Source organism: Felis catus, chromosome B2, assembly GCF_018350175.1.
Source record: "Felis catus isolate Fca126 chromosome B2, F.catus_Fca126_mat1.0, whole genome shotgun sequence".
In the NCBI taxonomy this organism is placed as follows: domain Eukaryota; kingdom Metazoa; phylum Chordata; class Mammalia; order Carnivora; family Felidae; genus Felis; species Felis catus.
In genome coordinates this window covers 119,104,068-119,119,851 of record NC_058372.1, presented here as the reverse complement: position 1 = coordinate 119,119,851, position 15,784 = coordinate 119,104,068, and the positions used below count along the sequence as shown (strand labels likewise).

General features: G+C 36.6%; 1 protein-coding gene across 1 annotated transcript in view; it reads left to right on the top strand.

Annotated features, from left to right (window-relative positions):
* MOXD1 (monooxygenase DBH like 1) overlaps window positions 1-15,784 on the top strand; it is a 91,923-nt gene that overhangs the window by 18,969 nt on the left and 57,170 nt on the right. The window contains exons 2-4 of the mRNA XM_023254379.2: window positions 4,713-4,859; window positions 6,675-6,842; window positions 6,979-7,062. Of these exons, the coding sequence (XP_023110147.1) occupies window positions 4,713-4,859; window positions 6,675-6,842; window positions 6,979-7,062 (399 nt within the window). The remainder of the gene's footprint in view (window positions 1-4,712; window positions 4,860-6,674; window positions 6,843-6,978; window positions 7,063-15,784) is intronic.

Here is a 15,784-nt window from a genome sequence, read left to right as displayed (position 1 = left end):
GAGGGGCAGAGAGAGAGGGAGACACAGAATCCAAAGCAGGCTCCAGGTTCTGAGCTGTCATTGGGGCTCGAACTCACAGACTGGGAGATCATGACCTGAGCCAAAGTCGGACGCCCAAACGACTAAGCCACCCCAGGTGCCCCTCCTGCTTTCTTTTACATTGAGTATTTTTATAATTCCAAAAGAGTGGATGTTATTTGGGATGGAAAAAAGGCAAGATGTGGCTGTCGTGTGTCGAAACTGAAATTCGCTTGAAGTGAGATGCGTGATCATAAGCTGAGGGTGGGGAAATGTTGGCATCTTAAATCGAGAAGGTTAGAATATTTGTCTTGGGAGGCCTCCTGAGAAAACAGTGAGAGATTAGCATGTGGATTTCTAAGCATTAGTAGGGGCCCAGCTTATGTAAACATGTAACCAATAATACTGTTGTGATAGGTAAGGTACACTATGATCAAATTTGAAGACATTAAAATAGGCCTTAAGTACTAGAAAATGTGAACAAATTATAATGGAATTATGGTGGTGGTTAGGCTGTTTCACATTTCAGTTATAATAAAATCCATTCATGTTTTCCCTCCATAAGGTTGAAGATATTTTAGATAATCACATTTTGCCAAGAGTCCAGAGCTTGTCTGGAAGCCATCTTTTTGAAATATTGGACACTCAGTAGTTTACACAGGATAGATGCACTCAAGGGATATTCAGTGAGACCCGAGTGCAGTTTCTTCCATATTCTCATAGCTAAGTTATCTGAAAAGCCAGAATAAGGTGGGATAGCTGAAAGGAATTGTTATTGGTGAGTAGAAATAGAAGGAATGGAATGTTGGGGAGCCAGCTGAATATTCTGTGGGACTAATGGTTTTGCAAGCATGTTTGCAACACTAGGATAATTATTCTACTCTTCTGGCTGATTGCATTTTGTGTTGTGTTCTTTTTGTTTGCAAAAACTGTGATTGCTTGAATCATGTAGTGAAATGTGAACTCAGTATAAAGGTGCAATTTATCTGAATCTCTCATTGTCCATAGGCATTGCTATCTCATCTACATATTGAAAATCTACGTGATCACAAGTGGGAAAATCACAATATGATAGGAGTATTTCATTTGAATTGTTTTCACAGTTACAGCCGGCTCTCAGAATAAATTTTTTGACAGCCTCCAACTTTACCAGTAGAAAAAGTAACACTTTACATGGAAAAAATGTTTACAGAAACATTTCTGTAGACAGAAAATATAAACTAACTCACACTTTTCCAGCAATGGCCGCTACGGTGTATAACGATGAAGAAGGATACAGACTGGAGTCAGACTCTCTGGCTTTGATACTGGCTTTACTATTTACCAGCCGTGTGAACTTGACACGATGCTTAACTTTATGGTTTAGTGTCTTCATCGGTGAAGTAGGAAAATAATTTTATCTCATAGACTTGACGTAAAGGTTAAATGAGTTAACACATGTGCATGTATTAATACATGCTTAAACTGGTCCTGGTGCGTGGTATGTACTCAGTGAGTTGGTTGTTACCAGGGTGAAAAAAGCTTAGTTAGGCCCCAGCCATCACTAATAATGTGGGTTTTGAGCATGCTCTGCATGTGAAATTTACATACGCTTGATAGCTACCTTGAAAAGGTACTAGGAATAAAAATACCAAATGCCATCCATTTGAGTGTGACATTTACAATTTAAGGTTTTTTTCCTGTACACTTTATTTTTATTTATTTACTTATTTATTTTTGCAGAGCACGGCAATCATTTCTTCAAATGTAATTTTAATGTTAGTAAAAGTAGGTACAATTATGTTTTAGCATGCATTTTTTATATGTATTTAATTTCTTTTTTTAAACTTGTTTTATTTTTTTATTTTTTTAAATTTACATACAAATTAGCATAAAGTGCAACAATGATTTCAGGAGTAGATTCCTTAGTGCTCCTTACCCATTTAGCCCATCCCCCGTCCCACAACCCCTCCAGTAACCCTCAGTTTGTTCTCCATATTTATGAGTGTCTTTTGTTTTGTCCCCCTCCCTGTTTTTATATTATTTTTGTTTCCCTTCCCTTATGTTCATCTGTTTTGCCTTTTCAAGTCCTCATATGAGTGAAGTCGTATGATTTTTGTCTTTCTCTGACTGACTAATTTCACTTAGCATAATACCCTCCAGTTCCATCCACGTAGTTGCAAACGGTAAGATTTCATTCTTTTTGATTGCCGACTAATACTCCATTGTATTTACATACCACATTTTCTTTATCCATTCATCCGTCGATGGACATTTGGGCTCTTTCCATACTTTGGCTATTGTGGGTAGTGCTGCTATAAACATGGGGGTGCATGTGTCCCTTCGAAACAGCACACCTGTATCCCATGGATAAATGCTTAGTTGTGCAATTGCTGGGTCATAGGGGTAGTTCTACTTTTAGTTTTTTGAGGAACCTCCATACTGTTTTCCAGAGTGGCTGTACCAGCTTGCATTCCCACCAACAATGCAAAAGAGATCCTCTTTCTCTGCATCCTCGCCAACATCTGTTGTTGCCTGAGTTGTTCATGTTAGCCATTCTGACCGGTGTCAGGTGGTATCTCATTGTGGTTTTGATTTGTATTTCCCTGATGATGAGTGATGTTGAGCATTTTTTCATGTGTCGGTTGGCCATCTGGATGTCTTCTTTGGAGAAGGGTCTGTTCATGTCTTTTGCCCATTTCTTCACTGGATTATTTGTTTTTTGAGTGTTGAGTTTGATAAGTTCTTTATAGATTTTGGATACTAACCCTTTATCTGATATGTCATTTTCAAATATCTTCTTCCGTTCTGTCGGTTGCTTTTTAGTTTTGCTGATTGTTTCCTTCTCTGTGCAGGAGCTTTTTATTTTGATAAGCTCCCAGTAGTTCATTTTTAGCATGCATTGTCTGAATCAACCATTTGTGACTTTTTATTTTTTAAATACAAATTTTTATATTTTTTAAAGTTTATTTTATTTGTTTTGAGAGAGAGAGAGAGAGAGGTGAGGAGGGGCAGAGAGAGAGACAAACAGAATCCCAAAAGAGAATCCATGCTGACAGGGCTGAGTCCGTCATGGGGCTCCATCTCATGAACTGTGAAATCATGACCTGAGCCAAAGTTAAGAGTCAGATGCTTAACCCAGACACCCCAACCATTTATGAGGTTTTAGAGATAAAATATCATCATGTATGCAAAGACCATTATAATTAAGGCAAACTTTGTGTCTTCTCTAAGAAATGAAAATTAGCACCATGAATTTTATGACTCTTACTGTAGAAAGCAAATGGTAAATGATACAGGAAAATATTTTGGATAAAAACCAAATGATATTGCAAAGGGGGGAAGGAAATTAGTAGTAAATGGGCAATATTAAATAGGCAGTTCCCCCCCATATATGGTTTCATTTCTTTATCTTTAAAATCCATAAAATAGATATGTATTATCCCCATTTTACTAATGTTAGAACAAAAGCTCAGAGTTTGACTTTAACAATTCTCCAAGGCTATTTAGGGGTAGAGCTAGGGATCAGATCCTAGCCATTTTATTTCAAAACCCATGATCTCCCCATTGCATTTGTCTGCCTCCCAGAAGTGATCTGCATACCATTGATCAAGTTTAGTACAAAAATCATAGGTGATCCATAAAAACAAAATTTCTCCAGTTTTTCGATGTCTTATAATTCAACTAGTTTCATTTCTTTCCATAATTTTCCATTGCATTTCATTTTAATATGCATTTGCTATTAAAGCACATACTAAAATGGCCTATAACCTCAGATGGGGTCTCTTAGCTTTCAGGAGTGGTGAAAGGAAGTTCCACTTGCTGTAATAGTAAGAAAAGTGCTTATCTTGGGGTTGGTCCTGTCTTTATCACAAACTAGTCAATTCCATTTGGGGCAAGCCATTTCACAGTGTTGAAATTCCTCTTTTCATTTGTATGAATGAAAATCACTAAGTGATCTTGAATGTCTATTTATTCCATTTCTTTTGATGCTCTATGACATTATAAAATCCTTCCCAGATTTTCCTGAAGGGCCAGAAATTCAAATATGGACCACTCTTTTAGGGAACTGATTTCCTAGTTGGGATACTCCAGTTCCTTGAAAATTCCCAGGACTTTAAAAATGGCTATAGATACCGTATTTTGTAGTGAGCAAATCCAGAATCAATTTTTTCAGGTTCTGCAAATATTTTTTTTAAGTTTTTAAAATTTATTTATTTTGAGAGAGAGAATGCAAGCAGGGGACAGGCAGAGAGAGAGGGAGAGGGAGAATCCTAAGCAGGCTACACACTGTTAGTGCAGAGCCCAACGCAGGGCTTGAACCCACGAACTCTGAGATTATAACCTGAGCCGAAATTGAGTTGGACGCTTAATTGACTGAGCCACCCAGGTGCCCCTAAATATTCTTTTTTTTTTTTTATTTTTTTTTTCAACGTTTATTTTATTTTTGGGACAGAGAGAGACAGAGCATGAACGGGGGAGGGGCAGAGAGAGAGGGAGACACAGAATTGGAAACAGGCTCCAGGCTCTGAGCCATCAGCCCAGAGCCTGACGCGGGGCTCGAACTCACGGACCGTGAGATCGTGACGTGGCTGAAGTCCAACGCTTAACTGACTGCGCCATCCAGGCGCCCCGCCCCTAAATATTCTTAACCTAAATTTTTTCCACTCTGAATTTGGGATAGCCTAATTTTTCTTTTTTTATATTTTCCACAGGATTATTTTACAAATGCAAATAGAGAATTAAAAAAAGATGCTCAGCAAGATTACCACCTAGAATATGCCATGGAAAATAGTACACACACAATAATTGAATTTACCAGAGAACTGCATACATGTGACATAAATGACAAGAGTATAACGGTGAGTAGTCTATGAGTGAATGCCACAGGAAAAAATTGTACGTTTGTTTACAGTGGTGAAAAACTTTATAGAATACAAGGAACAAATATTTAAAAATAACCTTTGAAAACAAAGTCACACAGTCTGTTTTGGAATATCTTTGAATTCTTTTTAGAAGCCACAGAAAATCTAAGACTATGCATTTCAATAAAGGCAATTTTTGTGTGAATCTAACATTTTGAAGGGCCATTTAAAGTGGGTATGATTTTATCTGTAAGATTTCTAGCTTTTTCTCCATAAAGTTTGAAACTATACAACAGATAAAGGTTGGAAAAAATGTATTACACAAGAGGGAATTATGATACTGAATTTTAGGGTATAATTCATCTGATTTGTGAGTGATTTATTTTTGTAAATTTCTAAAATCAAGATGAATAGTAGACTGATTAAAATTGCCTCTCGACACAAGATTTCTTATTGTCAGATTTCATTCAAAAATTAATATCTTTATGCATATGCAAATTAAATATTTAGACAGCATATAATTCATGTGGTACTTTGGAAATTTCCATGAATTCCTTGGATCAGTTTCATTTTGTATAGATCAATCAAATTATCTTTTTTATTTGATAAATCAAAGCTTTAAGAATGGGAATGTAAAAATATGAAGCCAGTTTTGATTAACATTCAGCATAAAGAGTAAAAGAAGAAGAAAAACACATGCAAAAACGTGGATCACTTTTTATGTAATATACCGTGCAATTATACTTTAATGGGAAAAATAATTATAGTCATTTGACTTATTAAGAAAGAATATAGCTTTTAAAATAAATAGCTTTTGCTTTATTATTTATTTTCAAAGTTCTTATTACAGAGATCTGGCAAAGACACCTTTTTCTGTGGGAGGACTGAACAATTTCTTCATACCTCACCAAGCCCTCCCCCTGGCCCACCACCCCTCGGGCAATCTCTCCTGTTTGCTAAATGGAAACCAATTTCACCTGACAGTACTTTCCCTTGTTGGGATACCCTAGTCCCTTGGAAATTCCCAGGATTCATAAAATGACTAACGCTAGATTCTAGGATAATAAACCCAGAATCAGAAATTCCTCCTGTGTTTGCACTTTCTGTCAATTCGTACATGTGACGGGGCCAGTTCTGGGGAAAATCTATAGTGAATGTAAATGTGCTAACCTGAAAGGTGACTTTAGTTTTCCAGAATCCTTGCTTCTTAACAAGAATATTTGCTTGGCGACTACTAGTTGCTGGTGCGCAGACCTGGCATGATGACAATTTACCGTCGCCATGTGCACGGAAGCATAACCTCTGAGTCAGTTGCCTTTCACTCTGCCTTGGAAGCCATAATCTTGTGTGCTAAGAGATACCGTTTCTTCCAAAAAGAAACTCACCTATCTGGACACTTAATGATTGAATCAAATTGACACAATTAATGCTAGAGACCATGTTGAGAGCTTCCAATGTCATTATTCTCTTTTTTTTTTTTTAATTTTTTTTTCAACGTTTATTTATTTTTGGGACAGAGAGAGACAGAGCATGAACGGGGGAGGGGCAGAGAGAGAGGGAGACACAGAATCGGAAACAGGCTCCAGGCTCTGAGCCATCAGCCCAGAGCCCGACGTGGGGCTCGAACTCCCGGACCGCGAGATCGTGACCTAGCTGAAGTCGGCCGCTTAACCGACTGCGCCACCCAGGCGCCCCCATTATTCTCTTTTTTTTCACGTCTGCATCCTGCTTTAAATAGAATTCCTTAAACTCAGCTCAGTGGTAAGGGAAGTGCTCTCATGAGACATAATGGTGCCCATGTCTGCTCACCAGGAGAGCACAGTGAGAGTGATCTGGGCTTACCACCATGAAGATGTGGGAGAAGCCGGCCCCCAGTACCACGACTCCAATCGTGGCACCAAGAGTCTGCGGCTGTTGAATCCTGAGAAAACCAGCGTGTTGTCTACAGCCATCCCATACTTTGACCTGGTAAATCAGGACGTAAGTTTTTTCAGGTTTTATGATTGGAGGGGTGGGTTTATGGAAAGCATGTAAGAGTTTTTATTTACACTTTTGTGTTTAATAGTGTGTCAAGAGAATGTGACTTTGTGTCCCCCTCCCCTTTTTATTAAGACAGGTCCCCATCCCAAACAAAGGTACGACCTACTGGTGCCAAATGTTTAAAATTCCTGTGTTCCAGGAAAAGCATCATGTAATAAAGGTATGTGACTCACTCACAGGCTAAATTTAATTTGCACAAATAGAGGAGAAATTGTTGTTAAAATGAAAATGATCTAAAAAATAGAAATGATTTTCAATTGTATGAAAGTTATTTGAAGAGCAAAGTAACTGGCTTCTCTGACTCACACCCTGTCTTACGAGTTACTGAATTTAGAGGGAAATCTTGGATTGTAGCTAGGATTTTGGCTTTTGGCTCCTAATTTTACATTTTAAGGTAAAAGTTAAAGATGCATTTGAATAGTGCTACCTATTTCCTAGGCAACATTGTGTACAGTTGGAATTGCTGGACTTGCAATTTAAATAACGTATTTGCATATTGATAAACTATATACAGGAACATTACATTCCCCACCAAGATTGTTTGAGAATGGCTTGTTTCATTGTAAACATTGGATATTGTAAAAAAAAAACAAAACTATTTTTACAGTGATTTTTTGAAAATAAGAAAATAGGAAAATTGGTGGATTCCTACAAAATTAAAAATTACAGAATTTGCCTGTGGCACCTAACTCCCTCCCACCTCCACCGGGAACAGCTTCCCAAAACGTTTGTATCTAGCTAGTGGAGAAACAGGTATTTTCAAAGAATTCCGTGTCCCTGGTTCTGTGCTAGGTACTGCTTGGTAGTTACACAGAGGCTGAATGTATAATCCATACTCTCCAGGAAACTATAGTAAGAAGGTAGGAGAAGTGTCCTTGACACAGGAAAGAATAAGATCGAATTAAATCATGCATACAAATACTCTAAACGTTCAGAAGGCCAGACATCATCAGCTCTTTGTCAGTCCTCGGACTCTGTAACAAAGCAGGGTGGATGTGAGAAAGGAGAAAACGTGTGGATTCTGGAATCGAGAGGGAAATGCATGGGTTTGACTCGCAGGTCGTCTCTTTAGCTCACTGCGTGCTCTCAGGTAAGTTGCTCTGGGATAATGCCCTGGTTTCTTCGTCTGCAGAGGGTGGTCAACATAACACTTTCCCTCTTAACCTCAAAACCTCTTGGCAGAGTTGGAAACACTGAGTACATTCTGTAAAGTGACTTAGATTTGTTAGTTTCTAATATATTTGTTTAGTGGCACAGAGCTGCCTTTTGCTTACGGATATGATTCATCACTACTTACACAGGCAAGAAGCGCAGGGGAAGGGAGTGTTTTTTGAATTACTAAGTAGTCCTAAATACTTGAGAATATTTTTGCAATCAGAAGATTTACCAACCATGAGACTTTGGATAAGCCGTTTACCTCTGTGCAATGTTATTTGCTGTTTCTTGCATGTGCCTTAATACCAGTGCCTAAGGCCTTCCCTTATGCTAATGAAAAGCCTTCCTCAGAAAAGAAGATGTTATATTTATATAGACTATGTGCCATATAATACTGTGTGTCATTCGCAGCAAATTTAATGGGAACTCGACCTAAGGGACAAATGTAAAACTACAGGTTCAGAAATAAAAACACATGTTTCACAAAATGGGTCCTGGATTCATTTTTCAGCAAATGTTAACGGATAGGATATAAAGCCCTTAACTACTTACATGAATGCATTTTTTTCTTATTATTAATGCTAATAATTAAGTCGAATGAAATAAAAGTATTTGTTCTTAAGGGAGGTCAGTATATGTTCTAACTGTACGTAGGACATTTACCTGGTATCCCATCTGAGAATTCTTAGCTAGCTTTCCCGGCACATGCTTTTAGAGTACTACTCAGATATGTGGGCATGTATTGAATATTTGGAGTTCTGTAGGACGATGGAAATTCTTTACTCCTAGCAAGAGGGGGTTTGGGGTACAGGCTGCAAGTCAGAGAGGAGGGGGTGGTTGTACAAAATTTGGTTGCTTCAGGGGCAGAGGGTTGGTGGCTGGCATTTAAAATTCTATTATTACTTAAGAATACCACTTACAGAATAGATTCCTGAGCTTGTCGTTGAATCCTAAAATATCCTAAAGGTCATCAAGTACTATGGAACATTTTGCAAAATAAATGAGCCTAAATAGACTGGCTGGCCCAGTCGGAGGAGCATGTGGTGACTCTTGATCTTGGGGTTGTGAGTTCGAGCCCCATGTTGGATGTAGAGATTACTTCAAAATGAAATCTTAAAAGAGAGAAGAGGAAGCTCTACTTGGAAAACAAATTCAAAATATCTACGTTGCAAAAAAATTCAGGTTGTATACGTTTTGAGACAGTTTTTAAAAAACAGTTTTCGTTTGCAACTCATGCCAGTTTATAATAAAATGTCAATTCATTTCTAGGGTAGGATTCATAGATCTAAAACTTACCTTAAGAAATTACCTAATTCCCATTCTCTTTTCCTTAGCAGAGATGATTTCTAGTAATTTAAGACAAATATATCTTCTTTCCATAGAATCAAAGACGCCTGTTTTGAAGAGCCATCAGCTAGGTGCCTATCTTTATTCTGTATTTTATGTCCCGTGAATCACTGTATCAAAAAGCCTCAGTCCTTCTCTGAGACAAAAACCAAAAAGCACTTTCTCAGAAAAAAGAACATTTTTTTTATATTGTATTATATTATGTGTCGTTTGCAGCAAGTTTTAAGAACATTGATAATAGTAATATGGCAAGAAATCAATTTTGTTGTCTGGACTCTCATTTCAAACAAAGAAAAGTGTGTAATTGCAATTAAATGTTACTAGTGCTGCCCAACATACATTTTGTAGTTGTAATAACTATAAAACTAAGCAGATAAATGAAATATATCAGTGGCTGTGTGTGAATATATTTAATGCGAATGAGTAAACTTAAACATATTAATTACACTTAATTTAAATTTTAATCATATAATGATCAAAAGTATTTACTACCAAAAATATGAAATAATAAAGTAAATAATTTCTAAAATTATAAACTAATAAAGGCAAATAATTTCATCCACAGGAATAATGGGATTATGATAAAAATTATTGGGGTTTCATTTCAGTTGGGTTTCACATTTATTGATTTGTATTTTGGTTTTTGTGAAAAATGTTTAAAATTGTGATTTCAAAATATTGGTATTGTCAGATGACAGCATGCCACACTAGAAGACAGAAATGGAGATTATGAAAAAGAAAGCTCTTGGTAATTTATGTCGAAACCACACTCCTCATATGAGATCACCTCTGTGTCTCTCACTCTCGAGACCCACTGTCCAGCCCATATCTCCATATTTAAACATGACCCTATTTAAGCTTTGCCAAATACATAGCTTTACCCTAAATTTAAAAATTTTTAGAGAAAGTGGTTCTTTCCGCTCTCTGTAGTCAATAGTAACATCATTATCACCTGATGGTGAAAATTGAATATACTCTGCCAGAAGCTGAGGTTATCAACTGGTATAACACACCCGTGTGTGTGTGTGTGTGTGTGTGTGTGTGTGTGTGTGTGTATGTGTGTGTAGCTTTTATTGTCAGAGAATTCTCCTCATAGATAAACTAAACTCCTAACTCATCTGTTTAAGCATGATCTATCTTATTTGACTTAATAAATAATTGCTGACTGCCTATTATGTTAGGGTTAGGGTTAGACAAGAAAAACATCCAAGCTGACTCATCATCCCATCTCCATCTTGCCTTAAAGGCCCACCTTTCTAGTAGGGAGACAGTGAGCCTCATGGTAGCATAGGTGGGTTCTGCACTCTGATGGGCCAGATTTGGATCCTTGCTTTCCATCATCAGGCATTTAACCATGGGTGAGTTATTTGTCACTCACATGTCAATTTTATCATTTAAATTTGCATGGTAACTTCCTTATGGAATTGTTTAGACTAAAGGTTAAATAGTAGTTAATAAAATTGTATTACCACTTAGCACAATATCTGACACATAGAAAACTCTTAACAACCCCAACTATTATTATCAGGCCATTTATTTTCAATGTTGTCTGAATGACTTTTCATTGAAAACTGCTGTTTAGTAAAGAGACCCAGAAAAGCAAAGAGCATCATGCTGAAAGGTTGACCATTGCTGAGTTTTAAGAGAGGATTACCTTTACTTGTTGTGTGACCTCAGACAAATTATTTACTTCCTTGTGCCTCAGTTTTCTCGCCTGGAAAATGGGCATAATAGTCCTCAACTAATAGGGTTGTTTGTTACAACTATTAAGTGAATCAAAGGAGTTTAACATATGTAATTAGAACAATGCCTGGCACATAGTTTTAAATAAAGTAACTAAATAAAATTATGTAGATCACTAGCAATAAACACAACTGCTCATCTATTGATCATCTTGTTAGGTTTCTGGGTTGCTGAGGGATCCCAAGCCTGCCAATCCCTTCTAGAGAGTCAGAATTCCAAATAAAACCTAGATTCTCACTCTTCATGTGGGGAGGCCACCGTGAAAACTTTCTCCTGTGTAGAAATGTGAAGTGGAGATAAACAAAACACTATCATTATTCTATTCTATTCTATTCTATTCTATTCTATTCTATTCTATTCTATTCATCAATAGAATGAGATACTGTGCTGTCACTTGCTACTGAACAGAACATCTTTCTTGACTTGATATTAGATGCTGCTGTTTTTTTTCCATTGGTGGCACTCATAAATCTGAATGATTTAATTTGGGGGAATGTTTCCTAGGACAAGAAAATCTAAGGATAATTGATATTGAATGACCATGAAATGTTCTTAAAGCCAGAGTACTGTATAGCCATGAAATAGTCCTTCAAAACTTTGATTTTCCTATCCTAGACACGTAGTATGAACATTTGGGTTTATGCACTATGTTAAATCAACATTGCTGGTCAGTTTCCCTATTGTGTTTATTTCTTGTTCTCCTCCTCTTTTTCTTTCTTCCTCTTCCTCTCTCCTCCTCCTCCTTCTTCCTCCTCGTCTCCTCCTCTTCTTTCTTCTTCTTAATATAAGAACACCATCACATGGGAAACTTTAGCATTAACGTATTCTGAAATGTCAAGTGTGATAGAGGACTTCTATTTCTGAAAATGTGTAAGATTTCCAGGTTAAATTTAGTAAATTGTAAGAATTTTCACTGTCAAGCTACATGATTTGACTATTAGAATGCTCTCCTCTTTGTCAGTATATCGTCTTCCATTTTCTCCCCTGAAATCATATTTCAAAATATATTTTCACTGATGTGATTTTTTTCTTCCCTGATAGAATTGGTTTCTCATCAGGGTGCATTTCCACAGACTTTATGCTTTAGTTCTCATTTTTTTTCATGCCTTCACCTTCAGTTTCCCTCTGTTAGGTGGCAGACTAACAGGTGTTTGCTATTGACTGTTAACCAAATAGTTGTATTTTCACTCATTTACATTACAATTCTTTGGAACGTTTTTGGCTGACCAGTGTTCCCTTTTATTTATTTATTTATTTTTTTTTTTTTTACCAATTCAACCATATTTCACAAAGGCAAATCTTGGATATTTAGCTAGATCTATTTAGTATGTTGAAAGAAATTAACTTTCAAAGTATGCTTTTTGAGAAAGTACTTTGCATTCGTTTTAAATACATGGCAGCGCTATATTTGGTTATTAAATTCTTAATACCAATGCATTACTACTGGCATCTGTGGATTTTGTCACCCATTGACAAAATGGATAATTCTTTATCTTGTAGAAAAATTATGCTGTAAAATCATAAGAATCATTCTTTTCTTTGGGAATTTGTCATCTAGAGTTTGTAAATATTAGCATAATTATATATATTATATGTAATATATATACATGTATCAGTGGATCTGAAAGTTTATATGTATCTTTTATCCAAGAGATGAAGAATACTTGACCATTTACTGTGGCTGAAATTATAACTTTGTACAGAAAAAAAAAAGTGAATAGAGCACTGCTCCTATCAATGATAAGTTGATTCAAATTAGCACATTTTTAAAGCTTGCTGACTTAGAATGTTCAGTGTTGCAAAGTTCTTTCTCGATCTTCTTGAGTTACATCTACTTCACAGAAACATTGGAGATTGTCTAACTACTTGGGTGTTCTTAATAGCCACTTGAGAGTACAAGGTAATTGAATTCACTTTGAAAGCATGCTTTTTCATGGAAGTGATTTATTGCTAACTCTGTCACTAATTAGCTTTCTGACCCTAGAGAAAGTACTTAACCTCACCCTGGTCCTCAGATTCCTTGTCTGTAAGATAAAGGGATTGGGCCCGATGATTCCAAATGGCTCTTTTTACTTCTAAATATCTATGACTGGCTAAAACTAAAAGTGAAATATGTGCTGGGGTTTGGATGCCCTGTGGTCTGAATTCCTCGTACGCTTGCTTCTTACTATCCCTAGGCGTACCTGGGTAAAAATGCTTAGGACGCCACCACTTCCCTTGAGGTTTAAAAGCCCCTTTCTTTAATCCCTTGGACCTGGGCTCTTCTAGCATGTATTTTGAAGCCTAGATTTCCATCTGTAAAGGGGATAGTAATACTACTTGTCTCAAATGGTAACTGCCATTATCAAATGAAATAATATCCATAGAGTTCTTATATGTTTGGCATATATTAGGTAGGTCATAAATACCGGCTACATTTCCAATTTACATTGGATTTCAGATACCTCTAAATCTTGGAAAATAATCTAAATGAAGTAAATCTAAGTAAACAAATAAGTAAATAAATAAGTAAATAGATAAGTAAGGAAAGAAAGGGAAAAAAGGAAGAAAGAAAGAAACAAAGAAAGAAAGAAAGGGAAGAAAGAAGGAAAGAAAGAAAGAGAAAGAAAGAAGACAAGGAAGAAAGAAAAAAAGGGAAGGGAAGAAAAAGTAAAGAAAGGAAAGGAAGAAAGAAAGAGAAATAAATCTAAATCCAAGTCCAAATCCAAATCCAAATCTAAATCCAAATCCAAATCCAAATCCAAATCTAAATCTAAATCTAAATCTAAATCTAAATCTAAATCTAAATCTAAATCTAAATCCAAATCTAAATCGGAATCTTGGACAGAATGCAAATTTTAAATAAGGATAGGACCTAAGAGTGCCAAGGCAAGCAAGGCTGACCGGTTGATACAGCGCGTAGTATGGGCTCTGGAGATAGGTAGGGATTGTATTCCAACTCTGCTTTTCATTAGCTTGATGACCTTGGGCAAACTCAACTCTCAGAGTTTATAGCTTTACTCGTAAAGCAGGAAAAATGATTTCCAGTGAAGATGTAATGAGTACCAGTGAAAACACCTGTTGCATAAAGGGCTCGTAATTTTTCGTTTTTTTCTCTTGATGGGGATTATAGAGACAGACGACTCAAACTTCATCCAGTATTTTCTCATACTTATCAGGGCTGCACTGAAACCACAGTAGGAAGTCAGTTTTTATTTTATTTTGAAGAAAAGATTCCCTGGGAATTAGATTTCATAGCTTGCTCTCATTATTCTAACCCAAATGAAATTTAACCTAATTTCCTCCTGTTCTTGTCTGAGTAAGGATAAAAGCCAGCTGGTGACTATCCTCTGGGAAATATTCTTTCACATTCTTAGGTCACCCATTAGCCTTCCTTAAGTTGGTCTTAAATAATACCATTTTCAACAGACAGACAGAAAGAGATATTTATTTTTCTTTATTACTCTTCTATTGCCCAACTCTAATCTCAGTCTAGGACATCTTTTTAAAGTAGTCTAAAACATTGAATGACAAAATTGAAAAGCATTAGCACATTTATTGATAATTATTGGCCATAAAAGTTGGTAAATCATTTATGAGCAGCATTTTTATCAAAAGCACTAACTTCATACTAACATATTTATGTTGGATTCTAGGTATTGATGGCAAAGTAGGTTTCAGAAGAAGTATGGGAATATTAAGATAGGAATGGCTTTTACTTAAATGCAGGGAGATATGCAGGTAATATGTTTATCTGTTTCTTACTACTTTAAATAGCTTCTCTTGTTAGATGTTCACAGCCTCCCACAAGGCAAGTTGAATTACCACCACTTTCCAGATGAACACACTGAGGCATACATAGCTTGCATAAGTAACTTGCTTAACCCTATATGGAAATTCTGTGACACAGAGCGAAGACTGAGCACAGATCTTCCTAGCAAAAGTAGTGGACCTTTCTCCATGCAATTCTACTAGCCCAAGCCTTCTAGCTGGTATATGTTGCAGTGACAAATAATTTGGGTGAGAGATGACGGATAGCTTGTATCAGGCCACAGGGCCTTTGAGTCACTTTCTCAGAGCCAAGGCTGCTTCTGAATCCTTACAGGATTGGTGCATAGGCCGAGGGCTATGTGAATAATCCCATCAGAACCCGCCAGAGATACCAGTTCAAAGATCCTGGGAATTGATTTAGACCTACTTGGGCAGCATTTTGAGCACACAGAACTCTGCTCTTTTCACACGTGGGGTTTGGAAATGCTCCTTAACAGGAAATGCCACATATAAAATGTCATTTGTGATTTAGAAAGTTATTTAAATAAGACGAGTTAAGATGATTAGGTGAAAGATGATGCACGTGCTATAAAAAGGCGCACAGTGTTAAATCTCACAGATGATGTTAGGGAGGTAGGAACTGGAAATAATTTCACTGAAAAGAGTGGCCTGCTAATCTTATGGGACACATCTTGTAGCATAAGGATCATTGAGAAGAAGACCATAGCCTCCTGTTTGAGCAGTTACAGTCCGTTTTGGAGTTAAGTGAAAATAATGGTAATGACCTATTTTATCCCCTTTCACTATAACTGTCTATAAAAAGGGACTTGTGGAAAGAAATATTAACATTTTATTTATTTTTTAAAGTTTATTTTTATTTTGAGGGG